The 27,397-nt window shown below is 38.4% G+C and overlaps 1 protein-coding gene across 1 annotated transcript in view; it reads right to left on the bottom strand.

The window, feature by feature from the left end:
* Positions 1 to 21,180, bottom strand: part of LOC149813040 (protein-tyrosine-phosphatase IBR5-like) — a 60,088-nt gene extending 38,908 nt beyond the window's left edge. Inside the window, exons 1-2 of the mRNA XM_089990815.1 lie at positions 20,638 to 21,180; positions 16,613 to 16,712 (exon numbers count right to left, since the gene is read on the bottom strand). Of these exons, the coding sequence (XP_089846941.1) occupies positions 16,613 to 16,712; positions 20,638 to 20,874 (337 nt within the window). The 5' untranslated portion in view covers positions 20,875 to 21,180. The remainder of the gene's footprint in view (positions 1 to 16,612; positions 16,713 to 20,637) is intronic.
* Positions 21,181 to 27,397: the final 6,217 nt, after the last annotated feature.

Here is a 27,397-nt window from a genome sequence, read left to right as displayed (position 1 = left end):
CAGCGAGAGGCTTGGTGAAGAAGTCTGTTAATTGATACTTTGATGTAACATATGGCAAATCGATAGTTCCATGTATATATTCCTCTCTAACAAAGTGCAGTCTATTTCAATATGTTTAGTGTGTTCGTGAAATGTTCGGTTGCTTGCAATGTAGATCGCACTCTTGTTGTCACAGCACATACGTGAAGCTTGTGTTGCTTTAACTCTCATGTCGGCATGCAGACGTCTGAACCAAACTACTTTCATGGTCGTGGTTGTTATGGTTCAGTATTCAACTTCTGTGGATAAGAGAGAAACTTTTTGTTGCTTTTTTCATCTCCACAAGATTAATGATTCACCTAGAAAAGCACAGAAAACAGTGGTTGAGTATCTGCTATTGGGAACACCTCCCCAATCAGCATCAGTATATGGAACCAGATCTAGTGAGGAGGTAGAAGACAAAAAAAGTCCTCGTGAAAGAGATGACTTAATATATCTAATAATATGCATGACGACTCCCATGTGAACAATGGTGGGAGCATGTTGGAATTGGCTGATTGTGTGTACAGCGTGTGCTATATCTCTAGTCTGGTAATGGAAAGATAGAAAAGTGCTCTGTGTAAGAAGTAGGATCTTTAAGAGGTTGTCCATCATCAATTCTCATCTTGACGTTGACAACTTTTGGATTGTTTACTTTCTTATCATCTGTAATTCCAGACCTGAAAATAATATCAAAAGCAAATTTAGATTGAGACATTAAATACCCACAAGAAGAATAAACAACTTTAATTCTTAAAAAATATCTTAATAAACCTAAATCAATCATTTTAAAATGAGTTTTAAGAAGTTTTTTTATGTTTTCAACTCCCTGTTTATCGCCTCTGGTGATGATCATGTCATCCATATAGAGAAGAAGCACTATAATCCCTACATCAGAACTCTTAATAAACAAAGCAGTATCAGTCAAACAGGATTGAAAACCAATATTAAGCATAACCCGACTAAACCTATCATACCAAGCTTTTGGTGCTTGTTTAAGACCATAAAGAGTTTTTTCTAAACGAAGAGCTTTACCCTTGAGAATACTAATACCACGTGGGACTTCCAAGTACACTTCAACTAGGTTTCCATTTAGAAATGTATTTTTGACATCCATCTGAAATATGAACAATTTTCTAATAGAAGCCAAGACAATTAAGGTTCTAACAATGGTCATACGAGTAACTGGGGCAAAGGTTTCTTCATAATCAATGTCATATTCTTGGGCATAGCCTTTGGCCACTAATGGGGCTTTATATCTCTCGAGAGTTCTATCACTCTTGGATTTAACTTAGTACACCCATCTTAGGCCTATAAGTTTCTTACGTAGAGGAAGATCTTGAATAGTCCAAGTAGAAGCCTTTTCAAGTGCATCTAACTCAGTTTTCATGGCTTTTACCCATTCTACATGATTTTTGGTTTGATAGTACGATAGATGGTTCCTCATATGAGTGTATTAATGCAATAACTGCACTATATGCAGGTGAAAAGGATTTGTATGACACAAAATTTCTAGGAAGCCTCGAAACTCGGGATGACCTTCTGGTGGATACTTCGGAATATTTTTCTAGTGCACATGAAAGATTTGACTCTCTTCGTCTAGAATATTGTAAACTAACATCCCTATGAATTTGCTCTTCATTGTCATCATTGTGTTTGAGATCAATCGTACTTTGATCATTGCCAAAGTCACATTCAAGATCATATTCAATAGGCTTTGAGGACAAATCTATTAGGAAAGAATATTCAGTGACTTAGGTTTTTCAAAATCAAAGAAGCTTTTTTTCTCAAGGAAAGATACATTTCTTGATACATATAGTTGTTCATTTTGAAAGTCAAAACACTTATAGCCTTTTTTATTATCGGCATATCCTAAAAAGGCACAGGGAATCGCATGGAGAGAGAGTTTGTCATTTTTGTTAGTGAAAACAAAGCACTTGCATCCAAACACTCTCAATCTAGAGTAATCCGGAGAAAGATTCACAAGTTTTACAATTGGAGTTATATTTTTTAAAGAGGAAGATGGGCATTCGATTAATAAGATAAGTAGCAGTTAGGGCAACTTATGCCCAAAATTCCTTTAGAACATGATTTGCTATTAATAAAGTCCTAGTTGTTTCCATAATGTGTCGATGTTTACGTTCGGCTAGTCCATTTTGTTGTGGTGTATATGGACAAGACCTTTGATGTGTAATGCCATGTAAACTGAGATAGTTTTTGAATTCTTTGAACATAAATTTTGCCCCTGAATCTGTGCAAAAAATAGATATATCATTTTGAAATTTGTTTTTAACCATGTTATGAAATGTTTGAAAGTATGAAAAGACTTTCTACTTATGTTTAAGGAAGTAAATCAAAGTATGCCTAGAAAAATCATCAACAAAAATGACATAATATACAAATCCACATTTCGAAACAATTGGTGCAGGACCCCAAACATCTGAATGTACTAATTCAAGTGGTCTGGAAGAAATGAAAGTTCTATCACAAAATGGTAATCTTTTCATTTTGCCAAGAATACAATCTTTACAAGTAAAATTTTCAGAATTACAAAATTTTTCGAGTAGAAAAATGTTGGATTTTGGTCATACGAGGATGACCAAGTCTTTAGTGCCACAAATCCAACTCTATTTTCTGAATATTATAACAGAAAGCATAATTAAACAATTCCAAAAAATTCGTGTAATAGAATCCTCCTGTATGGCCTTCCCCAATCATCTTTCCTGACTGGCGATCCTGTACCCAACAACCATGAGAAGAAAATGAGACATTATATCCATAATTAGTTATTTGATAAACAGATAAAAGATCTAAATTCAGTTTAGGAATATATCTAATTTCTGGAATAATTTTTTTTTGTTTTATAGAACAACCACAACAACAACTACGCCTTCATCCCAAAACAATTGGGGTTGGCGATATGAACCAAAAAAGAAAATCATTCTGGGTCTTCCACATGAATCCTTCTCCTCCAATCATTTCTATCCAATGTCATGTCCTCGGTGAGGCTCAAAGCATTCATATCCTTTCCTATCATCTCCATCCAAGTCTTCCTAGGCCTACCCCGACCACTTTTAACTAATATATTTTCCCATTTCTCCATCCATCTAACTGGAGCATCATTAGGCCTTCGACGAATATGTCCAAACCCCGTAAACGATTCTCTCTCATCTTATTTTCAATTGGTGCAACGCCTACCTTCTTACGTATCTCCTCGTTCTGAATCTTATCTTTTATTGTATTTCCACACATCCATTTAAGCATACGCATCTCAACTACACTCATTATTTGAATATGATGTCTCTTGGCAGCCCAACATTCCGTACCATATAGTAAAGCGGGCCTAATAGTCGTCCTATAAAACTTTCCCTTCAACCGCAATGGCATCCTATGATCGCACAACACTCCAGTTGCACTTTTCCATTTCATCCACCCAACCTTTATCATATGATTTATATCTCCATCAATTTCTCTATACTTTTGAATGATAGATCCCAAATATTTGAAACAATCATCCACCGGTATTTCTTGCTCACCAAGCTTCACTACACTCCCATTACTACTTCGTTGCTTACTAAACCGACATTCCATATACTATGACTTACTCTTACTCAACTTAAAACCTCTTGCTTCCAATGTCTGTCTCCATAATTCTAACTCAGCATTAACCCTAGCTCTAGACTTATCAATCAAAACAATATCATCAGCAAACAACATACACCACGGCACATTTTTTGTTTTATAGACATTTTCAAAATTTTCTATTCCTTCTATTTCAAGAGAGGTTCCATCAACTGTAAAAACTTTTGACATACTTGACTTATTTTTGAAACATTCGGATAAGCTATTGTCATTTAAGGTCATATGAAAAAAAGCACCAGAGTCAAAAGGCCAAGGAAAGTTACCTGGATCGAAGAAGGATAAAACAACTTCTCCAGTTGAGGCTTTAGATAAAGAGGAAGCTCCTTTGATAAGGGGCTGGAGAATCTTCATTTATTGAGCCATAGAAACCGGTGCATCTTGATCTTTGGGTTCCGATCCAACAGACGCGACTATCTTTTCTCTTAGCTCTTTAAGTTTAGGACACTGAGGCCTATAATGCATGGATTGTAAAACCCTAAGTAAAAAAAAAAACTTTTGGACACAGGTCGGATCCGACCCGGACCCATAACCCATTAGGGTTACAAACAGTTATCGCGAGGGTTTAAACCCTCGCCCTTATTTCTTTTCTCCCCCCTTGCAGTTGTGTTCCCACTCGTCCCCATTATAAACGGGAAACCCTTTGGGGTTTCCCTGTTCGACGTCCCCGATCCTCTTTAAAAGCACGAGAGGGGAGGGAGGGTTCCCACCGATTGTGCCTCCCTCCTCCTCTTCCACCTCTCTTCCTTCTCTGTGTGTGTGGTGGCACCAACGGTGCCGACACCGACCTCCTCGCACAGGTAAGTCTTCTATTTCTCTTTCTTCCCTCTGCGCCACACAACCCATCTCCCTTCTCGTGTCGACAACCTCCCCTTGAACCGGTCCTCGCAGCATTGTCAGAGCTGCGGCGCCACGACCGACCACTGTTGCTGCCGCCTTTGCCTCGACTCCTACCTGCTTCCCTCTTCGCAACGTTTTTCTGGCAGGCCCTAACGGCGATTTCTGCCAGCGACCCACTGCCATTGCCCAGTCCGGTAGCCCCTTGTGAGACCTCTGTACCCAACCCCTCCCTTTGACTTGTTTGGTAGGCAGGGGCTTCGACCACTGCCATCTGTCGCTCATGTCAAGCAGGGGCCAAGGCCCCTGCCGTGCGATTATTCCGATAGGTAGGGGCCTCGGTCCCTGCCATTTGGGGGGTTTTTATCAGGCATGGGCCTCGGCCCATGCCGTGCATCTTATTTCGGCAGGCAGGGGCCTCGGCCCCTGTCGTTTGATGTTTCTAGCGAGCAGGGGCCTCGACCCCTGCCATGCACCCCCTTTCGGCAGTGGGCTTTGCCCCTGCCACTCGCTCTCTGGCAGATCGACAGGGGCTGAGTCCTTGCCGACTGAGTCCTTTCGGTGGGTCGATAGGGGTTGAACCCTTACTACCTCCTATGACTTCCAACTATTCGCAGGATCTAAGCTCTGCAGTTTTCTGCCTTCTGGCAGGCAACAACCTAGCCCTTTGCCCCTGTCCGCGATGTCAGAAGATGGGTGGATGGTAGGGCCCCTACCACCTTCTGTCACCACCAAGTGCCCTAGCAGACCGACATCCCTTGTTTAATGTCGGGTTGGATCAGGATCACAACTGAGTCCACCAAGCCCCTTCTTTTTCTTATTCGAGTTGCTATTTATTTGTTCTTCACAGATTTGCACGATGAAGCACCCTCGCGTCCCGCGGACCGAGATTTACATTACTATGTTCAATGATGCGTGCAACCCTGAAACCCTCAAGGTAGGGGAAAGTTGCGCAAAAGGGCAGTATATGAACTGAATTAAGTTGAAATAATTAAAACATTCATGCTAGATATGCCTAGTCATACTTTATTTCCTTCATGTACTTATCTGCCTTGCGTATTTACTTGCTTGCACGCTTATTGGTTGAGATATGGATTCGTACCGTGTTCCTTATTTGCAGATTTACTTGCTTGCTTAGATATGTGACTGATGTATGGTTTTGTACCTCATGCCTTGTTTGCATAATTACTTGCTTGTTTAGATATTCAATCGATGTACAAATTTGTACCTCGTGCGTTTTGCTTATACTTCTTTCGCTCAATGTGCGATTTTGCATGTCGAGTATTGCTTAGTACTTTGCTATCACGCTATAATGTTCTCATGCTCGCAGTTATGGTATACAAGTCGATGCAACCTTCTATATATCCTGTTCTTGCTAATTTTTTAAGGATGCGAGTTGCGCTTGTGCACAACAGTTCCTTTTAAAAGGATTCCTTATGCGAATCCAGTTTTCAGATGCACCGTTTTGCAAAAGCGAAAATTGGAAGTCTTGCAGGTTGCGAAAGTGCAACTAAGTTTTTTTTCAAGACAATACTTTCGAATAAAATGTTTTACAACTATAATGTGATATTTTAATATGATTCAGAAACTCTGAAAAGGGTCACAACTTATCAAGGGTGCAACCTTGCAAAGCAAGCTCGAAGGTTTTGGGAGTTTCAATATATATCAAGCAAGTCTCTCAAATTGCGGTGTCTTTGGAGAACGGAAGCTAGACCTGCAACGATCTCCTGCATGCAATGTGTATCGTCACTTCAAAAGAGTGATTCGAGGCAAATCTCATATCGTACAACATGCCATTATGTTAATATAAATTAAAAGACTTGATCTTATGAAACAGAGTAATTATTGTATCACTTCTCTTATAAAGGATAAATGTTGGGGTTTCTTTTGAGAAACCGTTTCCCCTGTTTATCGTAGTTGTACCTTTTAATAGGTATGGTCGTACCTTTGGACAGGTACGTCACGTTGGTGTTACGATGATCGGTTGAGAGGTATATGGTAACCTCGAAACGTGTTTTGGCACCTTATTGCAATCATGTAATGTTGATGATCGCCTAACAGGCAAGAGGCTCGTGAGGGTCTAAAGGACAAGAGCATGACAAATATGAAATTGAATGATTATACTGTGTACTTTTACAAAGCAGATGTGTTGGGGATTTCATATGAGAAATCAATTCCCCTCTCAACGTGATTGTACTTTTGAACATGTACGTTGTGTATTACGATGAGTAGGATGAGGGGTCCATGTTTAACTCGAACGTGCAATGGCGCGTATAACACACATAATGGTGATGGTTTCGCCTTCACAGGAAAGATGCTCGAGTGGGTCGAAAGACCAGAGCATGTAGAACGGGGCGGCGGTTAAGAAACCCCCGTCGTGCTCGTTCGACATGGTTCGTCAAGAGAGAGGACGGATGGTACAAAACTCCGATGGATAGGTCCTTTAATGGCAGTTACGGGCAAAAGACTCGGATTCCCCAGTCATCGAAGTTAGGGGAAATGGGCTATAAATGGTAGCTTAAAGTTGGATGCATCCACAGACCACCTATGCCTTTGGGGATTTACTCTCTTGGTCACTGGCCATCCCCTTAGGAGCGGACTCAGTCAGTCATCCGGGTTATCTAAAACACATAGCATAATAAACCACTGGACTGGTCTCGACTATTTCTATGTTTCGTGCCTTGCGCGTACCCGCCTGACCAGCTAATATCGAAACATAAGATAAACTATTCACATTATTGAAATATGCACACAGGTTGTAGCGTTACACTAGTTCCTTGTTTGTAATAATTGGTTGCTCGTGCTAGTTAAATGCTTATGATAATAGCATTATGCTAGTGGCAATATGACACTTGTGACATGCTTTACTACTTGGTCAAACTATCCTGGCTTGTCAATGTGATTGCTTACAACTCGAAATCTACGAATTGGTTGAAATCTTAAGATTAATGCGGCTGCTTGCAGCTCGTGACCTACGAACTGTTTATAACTAAGACTAATGGAGTTGCCTGTCTTATTAGTTGCTTACGGCTTCTGGTTAGTATAACTATTGTTGTATGATTGCTTACCGAGTGCAACTTATAGACTATTTGTCGTGCAATTTCTTGCACCTTATGAGTGAGGTAGTTACTTGCCGTAAAATTTTGTAAACCTTTATTTGTTTGCATATTCAAATATTCATGTTAGAAATGCTTGCTCATTTGCATAGTTTATTGCACATGCCGAATATAACTCATAATTTGTTTTAATTGCTTATTTCAGTTCTATATTGACTCTCTTGTGCACCTACCAGTTTTTCGTGAAACTGACCCATTGATGGGCAGGTGATGTACAGGTGATACAGCTTGTGATGACACGATGACGTGATGAGATCAAGATGAAGTTTTTTCCCTGACGTCTCACTCCTGAGGACATGTTGGTAAATTTGGTATAAAGTATATTTCAAAATTTCTCTTTTTATTAAACCTTGAGTTACTAAAACTGTTTTAGTAAACTTCTTCTTGGTTTCAACAAACAAATTCTCCATCATTGAAATTGCATTTTAAAACCATTCGATTTCAATAATTGTGCGGAATTCGATAAAGGAAAGTTTACGCTGTAATGCGCTCAAGGTCCATCGACTTGTTGTTTTAAAAATATCATTTTCCGCTGAAGTACTATTTAGACTCTGATAATTGTATGATTTCAAAGCTTTCTAAACTATTCTAAAAGTTACAAGTCCTGGATTTTTGGGGCGTTACATGGATTCATGACAATGGTAACAAATGACTTTTTTCTTTTCAAAATCACCATTTTGTCTATTGAAATGAGGTGGCCTATAAGAGCGTACATGATTACCCAGTCTAGACACAACTAGAATGGAATCATCTTCTAGTATTAAAGTATCCTTTTTAATTCTATTTTCCTCCATAGTTAATTCCTTTATAGTATCAACGATAGAGGAAACTTTTTCTCGATGAAGAAGAGTTGATTTAGTCAACTCAAATTTCGGTCTTAAACCGTTTAAAAATTGATAAAAATGCTTCATATCAAGTTGTTTTGGACCGAGCTCAATGTCTTCGAGACAATGTCATTTTGGCTCTAAAAGAACCAATTCCTCCCGAAGTTCGGACAACTCATTGTAATATTCTCGAACGGTTTTATCCTTTTGAGTAATTGTCCAAACTTTGTCTTTTAAATTGCGCACATTTGCAATATCTTTAAGGGCATACATATTTTTAAGATATTTTCAAGCCTTATCGGCATGTTCAAACTTAGCAAGACTAGAGAATTTTTTAATGTCTACGTTATTAATTAGCCGTGACATAATTTTTGCATGACCTATCCTCCATTCTTTCCATTTCTTTTCATAGGTGGCTAACGCCTTGCTATTTTCTTCTTTCGTTAGAGGAACTTCTTTATCTTTATCACCCTCTATTTTGGTGAGAGATAGTTTAGGTTCTGAATCGGAACCATCCAGTATACCCCATAACCATTTTTCCCAAACATGGTACTTCATAATCGAAGCCGACATTACATAATTAGTATCATTTAGCTTCATGGGTATGATGGTGATCTTATCATTGACATCCATCTTTTACAAGGGTGAGAAAGGAATAGATGAGAGAATAAAAAGAAAAAAGAGGAGAAAAGAAAACAAGAGAGAGAATGAAATATAAATTTTTTGTAGCAAAAAAAAATTCTTCAATAGCCTCCTTTCTTCAACAAATCTTCTTAAGCCAAGAACAAGGTGATGAAACACCTTTTACAAGTGAGGCACGAAAAACAAGGCAAAAGCTCTTCAAGATCTAAGATCTCCACGGATTTGATACCATGTAATGAAATGGTGGTCTTCCACAAACGCGTCTTCCACAAACGCACTTGAATCCACCAAAAGAGTGTCTATAAAGACACTTCAAGCAAACCCATAAAAGGGTATAAAAGGAAAAGCACAATAATCAAATAATAAATCTTTATTAATAATAAAAATGCTTAAGAAGCAATGAAGTCAATACAATGGAGGGGTTCACCCCTATTTATACAAGAGGATTGGAACGGGGAGAGCTCACTTTGAGCTATCCCAAAAAGAGTCGTTGGACTCTAGTCCAACGGCTCTTATTGTAGCCATTGGACTAGAGTCCAAAATATAGAACCTAGTCAAGTTCTTGTTAGAACTTGACTAGATTATATATCTAGTTCACATTGAACTAGATATATAAAAGGAAGAAAAATAAAACAACGAAAAACAAAAAAGGTAATAAAAAAAAAGTATATATATACATGTTACAACTTTTACATTTTAACAGGATGGACTGGTTGCCCAGCGATTCCATTTGGTGATTGACTCACCTCCAAGGGCTAGGATATTTACATGGCTTGTCTCCTTAGACAAGATAACACACTAATCAACTTAAAAGAAAAGGCTTTCTCCTAGCTAGCTGGTGCATAATGTGTGGGAAAGCAGAAGAATCAACGACTGATCTGCTATGGTACTGCCCATTTTATGTGGTCCTTATTTTTCTTAGTATTGCTGAACATAACCTTTTAATGCAACAAGGCCTACTGTAACAGGGACTTATCATTGGGCCATTGCAGCCTCTAGCAATAAGAGAAGGCAATTCATCTGGAAGTGGTGGTTACAGTCGACCTAGTGGTTTGTTTGGTTAAAAAGAAAAGATGTTTCAACAATAGATTTTGTAATCCTGCTACTATACATACTCAGGCACAGCTAGACATAGTGGCTTTCGACAGAACTAAATGGCCTAAAGCTGATTTCTCATGGACTGGTCAACCGAGAACAGGGTTTGTAAGACTCGTGCTTAAAAAAAACTTGATTCAGGTTGGATCCAACCCGGATCCGGGTGACCCCTGATTAGCCTATTTAAACCCCACACGGGGGGGGGGGGGGGGGGGGGGGGTCTTTTTAACGCAACACCTGACCCCCGACTCCCGAAGCACCCCTCTCGTCTCTCTCTCTTGTTCACGTCGGGATTCCCTTCACCGACCCTCTCGCCGGCGCACGGAGCAGCTGCTCCACACCCCTCAGGTATGTTCCTTCTCCGCTCCCCACCCCCGTGTCTTCTTCCTCTCGCCGACGCACCAGCCCCGACACCCCCCCCCCCCATGCTGCTGCCCACCGCTTTCACTGGAGTCTCTCTCTCTCTCACCCATTTGGTACTTTCACGATTTCCTCTATGAAATTGGTGATTTTGGCAAGGAAATTTGCTGTCATGCAACTTGTAGTCTTCTCCATTTCTAGTTTTTTTCCTAGAAATCCATGGTGGCCCATATTGGGGAGTCCGGGAGTCCATTGGCTCGTATTAGGCCTAACTTTTCTCATTCCAGCCGACCGTCTTGAGCATTTCATCTGAAAACTTCAGACTTGCCAATGAGGAACGTGAGTTGAATCATCCGAGTCTATGCTGGGACATTCGGATGTGTGTGCATGCAGAAATGAATTCACCCAAATCAAGACGGACTTTCCAAACAGAACGTGAGTTTTCGGGTTCTGTTTGATGCACCTATGGCTGCCCAACAATGTTATGGTTTTCACCAACGAGGGCTCCGCTTGACTGGTAGGAGCAGCTAGCACGTGACCTTGTGTTGGGGAGTTGCAGGTTCAAAACCCAATGGTACATTTGTATAGCTGGTAGGGGTCGGTCTCCCCAACTTGCCTTTCAAAAAAAAAAAAACAATGTTACGGTTTGGAATACGCAGTTGAATGGCCAAATTTTATGCGAATTGGTTATATCAACATGCTTTGATTTGTTGTCTCGAGTTCGACCAAAACCGAGTTGAGGCCGAGCTCAGCTCGGTCACTTGTTTTAGAAAAAGGGGACCGAGCCCGGCTCGACCATCTAGTCCTCCCTTGGATCGAGTCAAGTTCAGTTTTTACCGAGCCTGACCCGGTCTGCCAACACCGAGCGAAGCTCGGGTCCTCGGTTCAATTGTCACCGAGCCCGGCTCGGTCCGATCGGCTCGAACTGGGTCTGAGTTTGACCCCTACGACATAATACATACATACATATATATATAGATATAGATATAGATATATCAAAGCATAAGCATGTGCACATTATAGCGCGACAACAAAGTAAATGACCGGTATATATATATTTAGCCGAGATTTTAAGTTGAGTAAGAGTAAGACAGAATATATGGAATGTCAGTTTAGTAAGCAACGAAGTAGTGATGGGAGTGTAGTGAAGCTTGGTGAGCAAGAAATATCGGTAGATGATTGTTTCAAATATTTGGGATCTATCATTCAAAAGTATGGAGAAATTGATGGAGATGTAAATCATAGGATAAAGGTTGGGTGGATGAAATGGAAAAGTGCAACTGGAGTGTTGTGCGATCGTAGAATGCCATTGTGGTTGAAGGAAAAGTTTTATAGGACGACTATTAGGCCCGCTTTACTATATGGTACGGAATGTTGGGCTGCCAAGAGACATCATATTCAAAAAATGAGTGTAGCTGAGATGAGTATGCTTAGATGGATGTGTGGAAATACCAGAGTTACCGGAAGCGCCTAGGCAAAAGGGGAAGCGCGCTTCCCCGAAGCGCGCTTCGGAAGCGCGAAACGTCGCGCTTCCGAAGCGTGAGGGGAAGCGTCCCCCTTTTTTGGGAAGCGCACTTCCCTTTTATGGGAAGCGCGTCCCCCTTTTATGGGAAACGCGCTTCCCCCACGCTTCCCCATTTTTTCATTTTTTTCGCTTCCGGTTCGCTTACTAGGTCGCTTCCGGTTCGCTTCCTAGGTCGTTTCCGAGACGGTTCGGAATTTTCTTCTAAGTGGTCCCACGCTTCCCCGCTTCCTAAATTTTTGAAAGTGCCTCGCTTCCCGCTCCCGCTTCCTCGACTGGTAACTCTGGGAAATACAATAAAAGATAAGATTTGGAACGAGGAGATACGTAAGAAGGTAGGCGTTGCACCCATTGAAAATAAGATGAGAGAGAATCATTTACGATGGTTTGGACATATTCGGCGAAGGCCTAATGATGCTCCAGTTAGAAGGATGGAGAAATGGGAAAATATATTAGTTAAAAGAGGTCGGGGTAGGCCTAGGAAGACTTGGATGGAGATGATAGGAAAGGATATGAATGCTTTGAACCTCACCGAGGACATGGCATTGGATAGAAATGATTGGAGGAGAAGGATTCATGTGGAAGACCCAGAATGATTTTCTTTTTTGGTTCATATCGCCGACCCCAATTGTTTTGGGATGAAGGCGTAGTTGTTGTTGTTGTATATGTATTCTATATATGTATATATATATATATAACTTTATAAAGTATGCAGTTTTACGTGCTACTGCCTAATTTACGTTATGCTTGCTTTTAAAGACTCAACCTATCCAAGTCTTTATTTTAAGAAGGGTTTCACATGCAAGTTTTCAAACTCATATTAGTTACGATCTGGAAAAGCAAGGAAACAAACTTTTGGCGTTTGCGTATTCGCAACCGAGTTTTTCCCTCAAACCTACGTAACGAAAAGGCTTCGACTACGTAGCCCTAAATGGTACGTACGTACGGTTCTTCAGTTTGGTATCTGAAATGACTCGGATATTCCCGGCCTAAAGCACAAGACTTTGGAATTTCTAAATAATATTGGGGTTTCTTTCTGAGAAATCGATATCCCTCTCATCATAGTAGTATTATCAGACATACACGACATGTTAGTACTACGATAATTGGATGAGAGGTTTACGGTAACCTCGTAACGTGAAAATGCATAATAATAAAAAAGAAATCACATAAATGGTGATGATCGCCTTCACGGGCAAGATGTTCGAGCTGGTTTGAAAGATCAGAGCATATAGAATGGGTTGTCAGTTAAAATAAAATCTGACATACACATTCATCTCTTTGGTTCCGTCAAGGGAGATGATGGGATGATACAAAACAATTACGCTCCTCGAGTAGCAATTGAACTCGGTGTCTCCGGTCATCGGAGTTAGGGGACTGGGCTACCAAAAAATTATCCTAGGTGGTAGGTTCTAATGACTTCTGTAGAAGTATGGATGCATCTCCTTGAACAAGTGGCTTCTGAGGAATTCTCTCTCGGTCATTGACCGTCCCCTTAGGAGTGGACTTAGCTAGTTGTCTGGAGTATCAAAATACATAGAATAACAAACCCCCGGGACAATCTCAATTGTTTCTACGTTTCTCTTGTGCGTACCCTCAGGATAGTTAATATCGAAATAAGATTATCATGCTCATTTTGCTTATTCTGAACTGCACGTTACGAAAGAAACAACCTATATGTTAGTCTTGTTCTGAATTTTGATATTTATGCACCTACCAGATTTTTTATAAGTCTGACCCGTTTATGGGGTACAGGTGATTATTAGGTCAGTACAGTAGGCGATGTCGCAATGACACGATGATATCAAGATCTCACTCTTTCTCTAACGTTTCGTTCTTGAGCACATTTTTTAATTTTGCATAAGGATTTCCTTTGGAATTTTCTCTTTTGTATAAACTTTAAATTATCAAAAACCTAAATCTATATGGTTTCAATGCTTATATAGAGATACAAATTCATTTGTGTAAAGGAAGGTTCGCATGTGCCCAAGGTCCGTTGACTTGTTATTTCAAACACCATTTTCCACTGAGCTGCTATTTTAAACTCTGAAAAAGGATTGATTGCAAAGCTTTCAAATTTTCCCTAAAAGATTACAAGTTAGGGATTTTGGGGCGTTACAGGGTTGGTCGGTTGATTGTCTTATAATGTTTGTATTATATGACATCTTGACACATTCTGATTCAATTTGATACAATTGATTTTTACTTCCTCAAAAAAGAAATGGATATATCTTCCTTAATCCTGATACCTAAGACAGTGCACTGCCAAGTTAAAAGTTAAAACCAGGGTTACCGGAAGCGCCTAGCTAAAAGGGGAAGCGCGCTTCCCCGAAGCGCGCTTCGGAAGCGCGAAACGTCACGCTTCCGAAGCGTGGGGGGAAGCATCCCCCTTTTTTGGGAAGCGTGCTTCCCTTTAATGGGGGACGCGTTTCCCTTTAATGGGGGACGCGCTTCCCTTTAATGGGAAGCGCGCTTCCCCCTCGCTTACCCCTCGCTTCCCCCACGCTTCCCCCTCGCTTCCCCTGTTTTTTCAATTTTTTGTATTTTTTATTTTTTTTTTTTTTCGCTTCCCCCTCGCTTCCGAGACGCTTCCTAGGTCGCTTCCGAGACGCTTCCTAGGTCGCTTCCGAGACACTTCCCGAATCGCTCCTAAGTGGTCCCACGCTTCCCCGCTTCCTAAAATTTTGAAAGTGCCTCGCTTCCCGTATCGCTTCCCGCTCCCGCTTCCTCAACTGGCAACCATGGTTAAAACCCATTTCCTTGCTTGGTAGCACATATCTCACTATCAAGATTTCAGCTGAAAGACTACAGTTGTTGACATTTTATCTCCAATAATCATATAGGCATTGTGAAGGGGTGAAAAATTCAAGAACGTGGTGCTATTGTGAATGAATTGTTGTGCTCAATCAATCACAAGAAGAAACTTTTTATCTTGAAGGTTGATCTGGAAAAGCTTTTGGTTTAGTAAAATAGAAATTCCTATATTATGCACCGCAGAGATGGGTTCTGCTGATTAATGGTTAAATGGATGTCTTCATTCCACTACCACAATATTTGTCAATACTCAGTGTGAATGGTTATTTGGTTAGATATTTTGAGATTTATAGGGTCTGCATCAATGTGACCCCTTCCTCCTCTCCCTTGCAGAATGTGATGAACAAAGTCATACTTTTGGTGGTATTTCTTGTAGTGAGGACAAATGGTGGACTTGACTACTACTTTTCTTTATGATCAAGCTGGGGTTATGCTGTCTTGACTAAAATATGGTATCAAAATTTGATAGGGAGGCATATGATTTATGAAGTTTTTGCTTAAAATCTATCCTCAGTAACCTGGATACACATGACGTTTTTAAGTTTCAAAGTGTAGTTGAATGATGTTAATGCTGCCCCCTAGAGACATTCCTCTCTCCCAAACCCAGCCTCCCCTCACAGAATAAAGAAAAAAAATAGAGGAACTGGATTGTTTATGGTATTATAGATTTTTTATGGTGTTACTTCGTCTTTTAAAACACTAAAATGGATTTTTCTTTTTTCTTTCCCTGACATGGCCATGCAACACACAATATTTAGAAGTTTACTAGTAACAAAAATAATAAGAGATGGTCCAGCATAGGGATTTGGTAGATTAATAGGTGAAAACAAGATACATACTAGATAAATATATACTTTAAACAACATCATGCATGTGGACTTTGCAAAGCCATGATTTTCCTGCGGTCCTTCAAACGAGATTTGTGGAAAGATATTAGCAGATTTATAGGAAAAGAGAAAGGTGTGATTAACACCAAAAGTTTGGAGAGAAATGAATGCCAACCACGAGAAATTTGTCATAATGCTTCCTTATAATTCTACAAATTATAAGGAAGCATTATGACAAATACCAAAAGATACAAAGGAAAATGGATGCCAACCATCACCACAATTTGTGAAAAATACTCAAAACATAAGAATTTGGAGGAAGTTCTTGAGTGTACAAAGAAGCAATGAATAGTACTAGTCATGAGATGTTCGAGATTGACTTAGAAAAAACTTGAAAGAAGCAGACTAGCTTTTAGATAAGTTATACCTTTCATAATATCTTTTCACATCTATGTGATACAACATTGTAAACTTGATATAGTTGGCCATGTCACAACATGTTTTTTCCAACACTTGTTTAAACCAAAATGGTGCCAAAAAAGAGGACTCCAGTTTTAGTATATATTATGACTTGATACAATACTACCAATATGATAAATCTATGTCTAAGATCCTTCACGTATGTACTTTCAACAAAATTAATTAGAAATAACATGGCACCAAAGAGGCTCAACAGAAGTTCACAGCATCATACGATGCCATTGTAATCATTATTTAGGACATACATGCATGCAAAACAAAATATTTTGTTCATATCGGCATAAGAAAAAGAAAACAATAAAAGCATCTAATAGACCAACAAAACAACGCTAAGGAAAAATGCATGAGTGCTTCTGAATGCCATTTATTCAAATCACATCACAGAATTCCAGCTACCTCAAATATACATGTAGGACATGCAAAGAATAAAAGGCATACCTATAAATTGAATAGCATCATCGAATGGTAGTTTTTCCTCCTCTTTGAGAACATGATATGTAAAAGAGTTTTTATACAGGTTTTGGCATGAAGGCACCGTCTGTGCAATTGCAGGATAATACAACAATAATCAGAGGACTTTTCATACCACAGAAAGATTTCCAAAATGTATTAACAAGAAAAATGACAAATCCAAGAGTTAGCTAAGCATTAACACAAAACCATGTAAGATATGACTTGATAAGTAGCGTAGCTTGAGAGCCATTAGATGTTATTTGCAGCTTCACCTTTTAGTTTACTTACCTTAGTCATTTCAGTCCAGGTTTAAACAATTTCTTGTGGTTAAAGTTTAGTTTCTGCAATTTTCTTATATTTAAGATTTTTAATAAGAGTGTGTGCCACTGAAATTACAAAGAGCCAGTGCAACTTTATCACGCAAACGGAAACTAAGGTTCCTAGAACAGGAAAATTGCAAGCAACATGATCTCTCTGAGTGCCAAGCAATGCATATACACTACAGGTATCACTTTTAGCATAACAAACCAAAGAGATAAATTGTCCCCACATCCATTCAGAGTCAATTCATGTATGGAAATTCAAACATAACAACAATATGTGTGAGATGCACTTGCATGAAAGCAACAAAGAGTAAACAAAGCTGGAGGCAGTCCAGCATGAATAGTAGAAATAGAACATCATGCCCATGATCCATTCTCTGCACAACAATGGCCAAAGAATTTGAGTAGTCCACGGATGGGAGAATTTTGATTAGGATTCTTCAAAATACGTGAGTCTGGATTCAGTGAGTTATCAAGAAAATCAGGGTATGTTGGGGATTTAGTTTATGGTAGAAAGCTGTTTGCTAAGTTATCCTGCTCTTTTGGACAAGGGGTTGCATCTTTCAAACACCCCATAAAGATGAATGAATGTGATTTTCTTCATAACAATCATAACCCCCCTTAGGCTGCGTTTGGGAAGAGGGTGTCGGAGGAAATGAAAGGGTGTTGGAGGCCGTTATGACCATTTCATATTCCACGCTGATTGGCAGAGGGGATATGATGGAACCGAGATTATCGCCTTGGAGTCGGGAGCTCTCAAATCCTCCATTTTTCCCTCTTTCGACTCCCTTCACAATGAGGAGGTATTTACAACTCCTCATTGTGAAAGGATTCAGGTGGTCCTCCGCTCCCTAACATGTCTCCTTTTTCCTCTTCATTCCCTCTCTCTGCATGTCCTCATCTTCTTCATTTCTTTGAGTGCAGCCTTCCTTTCTGGTTGGTTTTCTTTGTCCTTAGCTGGAAAAGGGAAGAGAAAATACCTTTTCACTCATAACAGTGCCCTGCGGCTTCCTGTCCCTCACTGCTTCCTTCATCCTCACCTCTGTGCTTCGGTGAGAGGCAGGGTTTGATATATTTTTGCATTTTTTTCTCTTTTTTTCTGCTTGGAAAAGTCAAAGCTTTCATCTAATGGCTGCACCAGTGTTGTAAGTATTGTACTGTATCGTACGATACATATCATTAGTTTTGGGTTTTGCGATAGGATACACACTTATAACGCAATATGAGTGTGTATCGTACGATACACCCTTGTATCGTGAGTACGTTTTTACTAAGTTATTATGTATGTGAGTACGTGTTAACACATGCTCCTTCAAACACATTGATTTTGGCAAGCATCTAGTTTTTATCCATTAATGAACGAGATGTTTGAGCGAGTCTGCTTAACTATATTCAAATTATAAACAACTTCCTCTTTCATTTTTAGTGTCACTTATGCTTTTATTTTGGACTTTTTAAGCAATTTATTTTTTTGGTTCAAGTGAATGACATTTATTAGGTACTTTTTGACAGATTTGGAGTTGGGCCTAAAATATTTATGCATTAAATCCAATCTATCCTTGATCCACACTCTTTGTTAGTACAACTTTATGTTATCCAAAAATTGATCTACAAACAGAACAAAGGTTCAAGCAGAATTTAATGCTAGAATCCTTGCTAAGTTACCGCGAAGTTGGATCCACGAAAATTAAAGATTTGTATCAAGGTAGAAATCAGGAACCACACTCTTCCAACAAAGATGGCATAAGATGATCCGGCATGGCAATGAGGCACTCAAGTAATGAGTGAAAACTGATTGAAAATTGAGTGCAACTATTGTCATAATATTTTTGTTTACGCAGTACGAAAGTATGAGTCATTTGGCATGTTTTTAATTGTAAGATATTTAATATTTTGCATTATTTTTGTATGATATGCATGCAATATTATCTATGATTCTATATTAGTTGATGTTTGATGATGTCTTATGTGGCTCATAGTGACATAAATGCTTCATATGTGATTTTATGGTTGTATTTTGTGCAATTCATCATTGTTTCATGTGATATGATTTCTTAGATTGTTTGCTAATTTTTTCTTGATTTTTTTGGATTTTTTTTAAAAAAAATTGTTAAAAATTTACGATACGTTTACGATACTATACGGTGTTACTTTGGGCCCAACTTTACGCAGTACCAAAGTATGAGTCATTTGGCATGTTTTTAATTGTAAGATATTTAATATTTTGCATTATTTTTGTATGATATGCATGCAATATTATCTATGATTCTATATTAGTTGATGTTTGATGATGTCTTATGTGGCTCATAGTGACATAAATGCTTCATATGTGATTTTATGGTTGTATTTTGTGCAATTCATCATTGTTTCATGTGATATGATTTCTTAGATTGTTTGCTATTTTTTTCTTGATTTTTTTGGATTTTTTTTTTTAAAATTGTTAAAAATTTACGATAAGTTTACGATAAGTTTACGATAAGTTTACGATACTATACGGTGTTACTTTGGGCCCAACTGATACGGGTAACGATAAGATACTTACAACCTTGGGCTACACAACAACTCAAATAGTCACATGGAAGTCTATGCCTGAGCTGCATGTGCTTCATCTAAGAGAGGCTTAGAGTGATGTCCTATCCAAGTTTTGAGACTTGGAGTGTACTCGATCAACTTAAAAAAATATTTGGTGATTATTAAGACCACATATGTTATTATGTATGTGAGTACGTGTTTACGCATGCTCCTTCAAACACAATGATTTGGGCAAGCATCTAGTTTTTGTTCATTAATGAACGAGATGTTTGAGTGAGTCTGCTTAACTATATTCAAATTATAAACAACTTCCTCTTTCATTTTTAGCGTCACTTATGCTTTTATTTTGGACTTTTTAAGCAATTTGTTTTTTTGGTTCAAGTGAATGACATTTATTAGGTACTTTCTGACAGATTTGGATTTGGGCCTAAAATATTTATGCATTAAATCCAATCTATCCTTGATCCATATTCTTTGTTAGTACAGCTTTATGTTATCCAAAAGTTGATCTCGAAACAGAACAAAGGTTCGAGCAGAATTTAATGACAGCTGACGATGCTTCCAAACAAAATTTGATTACCTCAAATTCCCTCAAAATCATTTCCCTTGAATTTCAGTATTTGCATTTTCCCAAACTCCTTTCAAATCGCTCCAAGTACATACTTCCAAACACAGCCTTAAATCAGGAAGGTGAAAGATGAATGGGAGTAAAACAGAGAAACACATTTTGCAAGTCACAAAGATTAGAGAACACCCACAGTTCACAAATTCAGTAATCACCGCGACTGGAAAAAAAAAACCAAAAAAAAAAAACATGCGACCAACCATAAGAATAAAAAAAATATCTTTACATCCATTGTTCCGATAACAGAAGTGTAAACCCCAATATGAAAATCGCATAATATCAATCAAAACAACATGACGCCAAAACGACCAAAAGGAAAACCACCATAAGTTTCCAACCAAAGCACAAACGCAAGCCACCAAAACTTTCGGTCGACAAAAAAAATCACAAAAATTGACACAAAGAATCTGGAGGGTAAAGGGGAAAGCAGGGAAACTTTATCGAAACAATCACTCGATCGGGAAACGGGCGGCCAGCCTCTTAGCATAAAACAAAAATTAAGAAAGGGAAAAGAGGGAAGAGGGGCATACGTTAAGGACTCGGGAGATGCCCTGCGTCTTCAAGAGCTCGGCCCTGGAGGCGTTGTCGTAACTGCCCAGGTAGAGGAATTCAGAGATAATCTCGCTGGGAAAGGCGCTCGTCTGCGGCGCCGATCGCTCGGCGCCCGCGGGTATCCGGTGGCCGCAGATACCGCACACCTCGCCCTCCTCGTACTTGTGGTAATGCCCGCACACACCGCAGGGGTTCTCCCTCTCCCTCTTCCTCATCGCAGCCAGCCCGAAAAGGAGGGGGCGATGCTCACGATCCAAACAGTCCCCTTGATCGACCAATGCTTTTCCTTGCTCTCTTGCTCTTGCTCTTGCTCTTGCTCTTGCCCGCCCTCGATGGATTATCAGGTCACAACACAATGGGAACGCGAATTTTTCTGCGATTGCCAACGATCGATCGGTCGGACCTTACGACAAGGCCAAAGGCTGCTTCCCCAACACACCGGAGAATCCAATTCCACCCTCCGCTCCCCCACTCCACCAAATCTAAATTTATCGATCTTCTAGTGAAAACTATTATATCGTAGTTAACAAAACCGTCCGACTGGTTATTTAGAGACGGGGGCCGGATTCGGTTCGGATACAGGCATTTACTGGAACCGACCTAATGTGATATCCACTAATCATGCACGTTCGGAGTAAGATGAGCAAAACCAATACCAAATCCAGATCTGACTAACTTGAACACTAACCGCGTACACATTTTATATGTGATTTCTGTATATGATTGGATTCAGGATCACGATTTAGATGCAGATTTTTACCAAATTCAGATACGATTATTAATGTGATGCAGTTTACCCTACCGACTCTGACAATGAATCCAAATTTTGGTTGGATATCTGAACCAAACCCAAACCATCTGTTGGGCGTCCATCTTTAGGGCAAAGGCTTTATGGTAATATAATTATAATAACATTCTTATTGAAAATCATTGTAACAATACACTATTGTATTTTTTTAAAAAAAAAATATTGCAATAGTATTTGCCCAATAACAGGTAAGAAGCTTAATTTGTTTGCAATTCACTTCAAGTAATTATTGTCTAAACCCTACAAAACATCTTATTTACCTCTCTCTTTATAACCCCTCATAAGACTAAACTCCCAGTTGACCTAATAACTCAACTCTAAACGATTTAAGGACCCGAGTCAACCCCGGCCCTCCCTCCTTGCCCTTTTATTTGCAGACACAAAACAAATTAGATGACATGACCATCCTACTTGTTATTGCTTATTACAAAACAAGAGGGTAGTTGAACTCTTAGAGGTAAGACCGATTTAGTTCCATACACTAGCTCAAATGGGGTTGAATTAGAGGAATAAGGGTGTAAGTAATGCATCATACAACTTTTTATGTCAATTATGACCTTTCATGGTTCTCTTGATGATGTGGATGATGGTCTTGTTGGTAGTCTTAGCTTGTCCATTACCTTGAGGGCAATCTCTTGAACACTTTCATGACCTTCTCATTCTTGATTCACATACTAGGTCTTTGGGAGCATCAAACAACATGAAATGTTTTTATAGAAGAATGTTGCTACATGTTGACCTTCGACCCTAGTTGATGAGATTGCTTTTACCTACTTAGTAAAATATCTGATAGCTGTTAAGATGTAGTGATGACCATTAGATGCATGTGGATGAATGAAACCTTATGACATTGAACGTCTATATGAAAAATGGCCATGAAAATGCGATAGAGTGCAAGGAAGATGACAGTGCATGAATAGCATTAACATGCTTTTGACATTATTCATACTTTTTGATATAATGGTACCAATCGGAATCCATATCTGACCAATAGTATCCAAATCTAAGGATATTTTTTACCATCATTTGGGTGTCTATGTGCCCACCAGAAATCCCATCATGGTATTCTTCAAAGACTCTTTGAGTCTCCTCCTTATCTAGACATCTAAGGAGTTCTCGAATATACCCTCTTTTGTATAAGATTTCACCTAAAAGGTAATATCATTGAGAAATTCTCCTCAAAGCTTTCTTATCTCTCGAATTCGAATTATCAAAAAATATTCTATTTTTCAAAAAAAATCTTGATATCATAAAACCAAGATTTTTCATCTATTGGTTCCTGATAATCAACTTCTTCAAATTTTGTCTCCTTTTTCCTGCATGTTGGCCTTTCTAATCTTCCAATTGAAAATGATCTACAATTTTATTGTACCATAAAAAAATTTGAGGTTTGTGTTGATTGAACGAGTATGGGAATTGAAAGAAGGTCCAGTGGGAAGATCAGAATTACTTTCGATGAGATGATTCGCCTTCTAGGGCTGGTTAATTCCCACACCTCACATCCCATGAATGGATTCATGGTGAGCCAAGACACTATAAACATACCCAATATCTTATGTTCTCTGTTCAGGCATTCACACTAGGATTTAATTCCCCCTCCTTGGAACAAGCATAATTGTCATCCTTATATCATGCTTGAAGACTTGATATCAGCATTTCAGCCTCGCAGTCTCACAAACATTAGCTCACATGCAAAGAAGCATATGTTGAGGGCTTTTTACTTTTGTGTTGTGGGTCTCTTGCCCTTTCTTGACGGTGAACATCTTATGGACTTGTGATATATACACATGCTGAAGAGTTGGTATGTCAACAAGCAACACTTGTCTCTTGGCATGACCGACTTGGTGGCGACTTATAGGGGGCATGAGCAAATTTTTCGTCTTTGGTAACCCCAATTTCCTTGATTGCAAATTCCTCATCTAGTTGTGGTGCTTTGAACACTTTTGGTTTGAGCGATCTTCTGCTACCCTCCATTCAGATCTAGTGGAGACTCGGTATTGCCTAGTTCGATATCATGATGGCTCTGATTCACTTTGCTTTCACTAAGGGTTCTAGCAACCCTTATTTAATATGCAATGATTTGGTTAACTATGCTTCATCGCCAATTTTTTTTTCTTAAGGTAACCTTTTCATCAATTTTTTGAGCTTATACAGTTTCCTTCTCGTCTCATCTCTTAAAAGATATATTTTCGCCAAGCAATAGGAGCATTTTCTCAACACATTTTTTTAACTCAAACCCAATTTAACAGTAAAACTTTTTCAAATACATTACATTAATTCAACTCTATTAGAATTGATTAATCGGTTTGAGTTCCCATGCAAGGCTTGTTTGACAATGTAGAGTCCTTCCCAATTTGGATGCCACTTCATGTAATACCCATAAATTTTCTATAATTATTAATCAAACAAAGGATGAAAGCATATATAAAACCTGTGATTTTTTAGAATTATAAATAAATAAAGTGAGCATCTTTGTGATCGAGTTAAAAAAATATGTTTCTGGCTTTTAAACTTTATTTATCGACATATTACGTGTTCATTTATTCATTTCTAGCCAATAAGGGTATAATGGGCATTTTTAGATTTTTTTAGATAATTAACTATTAAAATAGTTAATTTATAATTAAAACTATATTTTAAGTGTGTCTTTAACTTATCAAGTGTTTCCAAAGTGTTTTGAGCTTAACAAGATCTATTTTAGTAGTGTATGAAATTTTTTTTATTAAAAAGGTATTTTGGTCAAAAATAATTTAAGTAGATATTTTAATCTAATATAATTAGTAATTAATGACTTGTTAAAACAATGATTTATTTAAAGATTAGATAGTGTATTTTTTTAAGCAAAAGATAGGATTTTAGTTAGTAAAAGAAACAGATTTACATAGGGACCCGTAGTCCATATGGGTTTGGACCCAATGGGTCGACCCAAATTAGGGTTTTTATGGATCTTAAAGATATTTAAACTTATTTATAATTATAAATTCAAAATAATACACCTAGATATAAGATTTTTATAAATTATTTTATTATAGGATTTTCTACTTGACCCGATTTAGGGTTTTGATGTAAAATGGATCCGAACCTAATTCGATTTGGACCCATTTTGGAATAGGCGCACAAGGGTGCAAAGAGAGGTCATGTGGGACCACTAGGGTAACCCCTCCTTGTTTTCCCGCCTTTTAAATCCTTAAAGGTCGATGCCTTTAGTTTTCCCCTATTTCCTTTGATTTTGAGAAGAAAAGTCTATCTTCTTCTCCTTCTCACCCTAGTTGACCACATTAGGATTCATGCCATCAAATTTTTGGAGATTGGAGCCACCCATGACCACCATTGGCGCCTAGGTGAGTTCCTTTTTCCCTCATTTCCTTCTTCACCTTTTCCCTAATTTCTTTGATTTTTTCCCTTGTTTTCTTGGGATTCATGCCTCATTCCCAACATTGAGAATCGTGCATAATAGATCTATGTTTTTTCTTCTGCTTAGGCACCGCCATTAGCGATCAACACCTTGTCCTTCTTTCATTTTTTATTTTATAGATCAATTTCTCCCAAGAAAATCGATTTTTATTTGGGAATCGTGCCTCGAGAAGCATGCAATAATCATTAAAGAACCTGAAAGTGCATGCAGACTGTGGAAGACGCCCAACACAATCGTCCAACATAGCCCTTGCAGATTTGGGTTTTTTTTGGGTTGATTTTTGAGAAATTGCCCTACATGATCTCTGTTAAGAGCTGTTTTGTGTGTGGAGATATCATCTGACACCAACTTGTGACTTATGCAACCTTGTAGCACTCCCCGTCAGCAAGAGAGTGCCCCAACTAAACACGCTTTTTGTTGTTTTCTCTTGGTGTTGCACATGCACACCAAGTATTCAGTGAATTGCCAAAGAGGCAATTCATTGCGGTTTTTGCAAAATCCCTTGGCCTTTTCGGTTTCACAACACTATATTCTGGATCTACGAGGGTAGGAACTCTTAACTAAATTTTTAGAATGCTCATTTAAGTTGTTTTGTTGCCATCTAGTATGTTTTAACGTTAAGTTAGTTGATGTGTGTAGCCTAGTATCATGTTAGTGAATTAGGCTTTTGATATGCCTAATTTGATGATCTTGTTGGATTCTAATAAATTAGCGAATTGACCACGTGATTAGAGTTGTTTAATTAGTGTAATTAATTCTGTTTATCATGTTATAAATTCTGAAAAATTTAGTTTATGCTTTGGAAATTGTGCCACATGCTAAGTGTTCGGTAAAATGCCTAAGAGAAAATTCTAGATTTAGATGCATTTTTGAATAAGATTCAAAAATAGTTTTTAAATATTGATCATGTGCATTTAAAACTCATTTTTGAAGTAGTTTTGTACACATTAGAGTTATGGTTATAATTATGTATAAGATGTGTCATAAATATGCATGAAAGCGGACACGAATGTGCACAGTTAACTATGTTAACATACACATCATAAATTCAACTTTGTGCAAGTGCTCATGCATTGTTTATGTTCGCAATTGAGTGTGCATAGATGCACATGTTAATTCAGTTTAGACATGTATTAAATGTTTAAATATTTATACCTTGCAAATGTATGAATTATTACATAGGTATGACAATTAATATGATATTTAATTGCCAAGTATCGCAAGCGACTAAAAGTCAAAGTGCATTCAAAAGAATGCTAATACAAGTATCTCAAGTGGTTGTAAGCCAAATACATTCAAAGGAATCTAAATGATATAAAAATCAGGTAAACTACCCATGGTAAGTAATATTGATGCAAAGCATTGTGCAAATTATTGAAATATAGTTTCGAGATCATGTGAAGCATGATTTGAATGTATGAGAATAGAAGTGTTCTTTTATTGAGGTTCAGGAGATCATGCTTGACATAATTTTATATAGCAGAATATTGAGTGCTTTTGCAGGTACATGTTTGCATATGCATGATTGAAATAAATGTTACATGAATGATATGAATGCATGGAATAATTGAATGTTTGTGCAAATATTTATATGTGAAACATGTGTAAACACCTCAAATTTTCCAAGTTCATTTCGGACACCCCTTCTTGCAGTTGCCAACCTCTATAGATCAGTGTAGCAGTCATACCCTAGGTCTGTCTCACTATAGGTGTCACTTCACCCCATTCTGTCCGCAAAAATTATCATTTTCCCCCTAGGTCACCTTAGATCTTTATCAGTCAGACCTAATCAAGCTCATTTTAAGTTCATAAAGGTTAGAATGTCAGTCATTTCTAGCTCCCTTGAGCTCATGATGAGTAGATCCTATTCATTTCTGATTATTCTAGCTAAATTGGTTTATTTCACATGAAATGAGTTCATTCCTAGCTCGAATTCAAGCCAATTATTCCAGAGTCAGTCAATTCCAGTAGATCGTATTCTTTTGTGTCTAACTTAAGCTCATCAGAAGTTCAAGTGGTTCAATGCCAGTTCAAAGTTATTTCCCTCATTGTTGGAATCTATTTAAGCTTATTTCAGCTAAAATTGAGCTAACCCCAGTCAGCCTAGCTAGTGTTTAAGCTCCAGATTTAGTTCATATAAGTATAACTGACCTTCATTTCAGCTCAAACCCTAGCACATTCTCGATACTCATTTCACTCCACAATGAATTCTCATCATTTCTTTGAGAATGATGTCATTTCTCGATCATCTGATCTAGGAGTTTAGTCAAGTCAGTGTCTTTTTAGTTCATCTCAGTTTAGAAACCCAAGAACCCAGTTCAATTCAGTTTAAACCAGTTCAAACCTCATTTTTCATTGTCACTCTTCACCCTATAGGGCGAACAATCATTTTCTGATCATTTTTAGGCAGAATATTGATTTTATCATTTCCCAAGCTGACACAATTGCAAATCTGGGCTCGGATCAATTCCTTTTCTAAAGTTTTAGCTATATTTGCGATCCAATTCATATTTGG

The sequence above is a fragment of the Nuphar pumila genome, chromosome 16 (genome assembly GCF_984573655.1).
Source record: "Nuphar pumila chromosome 16, dmNupPumi1.hap1.1, whole genome shotgun sequence".
Taxonomy (NCBI): domain Eukaryota; kingdom Viridiplantae; phylum Streptophyta; class Magnoliopsida; order Nymphaeales; family Nymphaeaceae; genus Nuphar; species Nuphar pumila.
The sequence above is the reverse complement of the archived record's forward strand: the minus strand, read 5'-3'. Positions and strand labels throughout refer to the sequence as shown.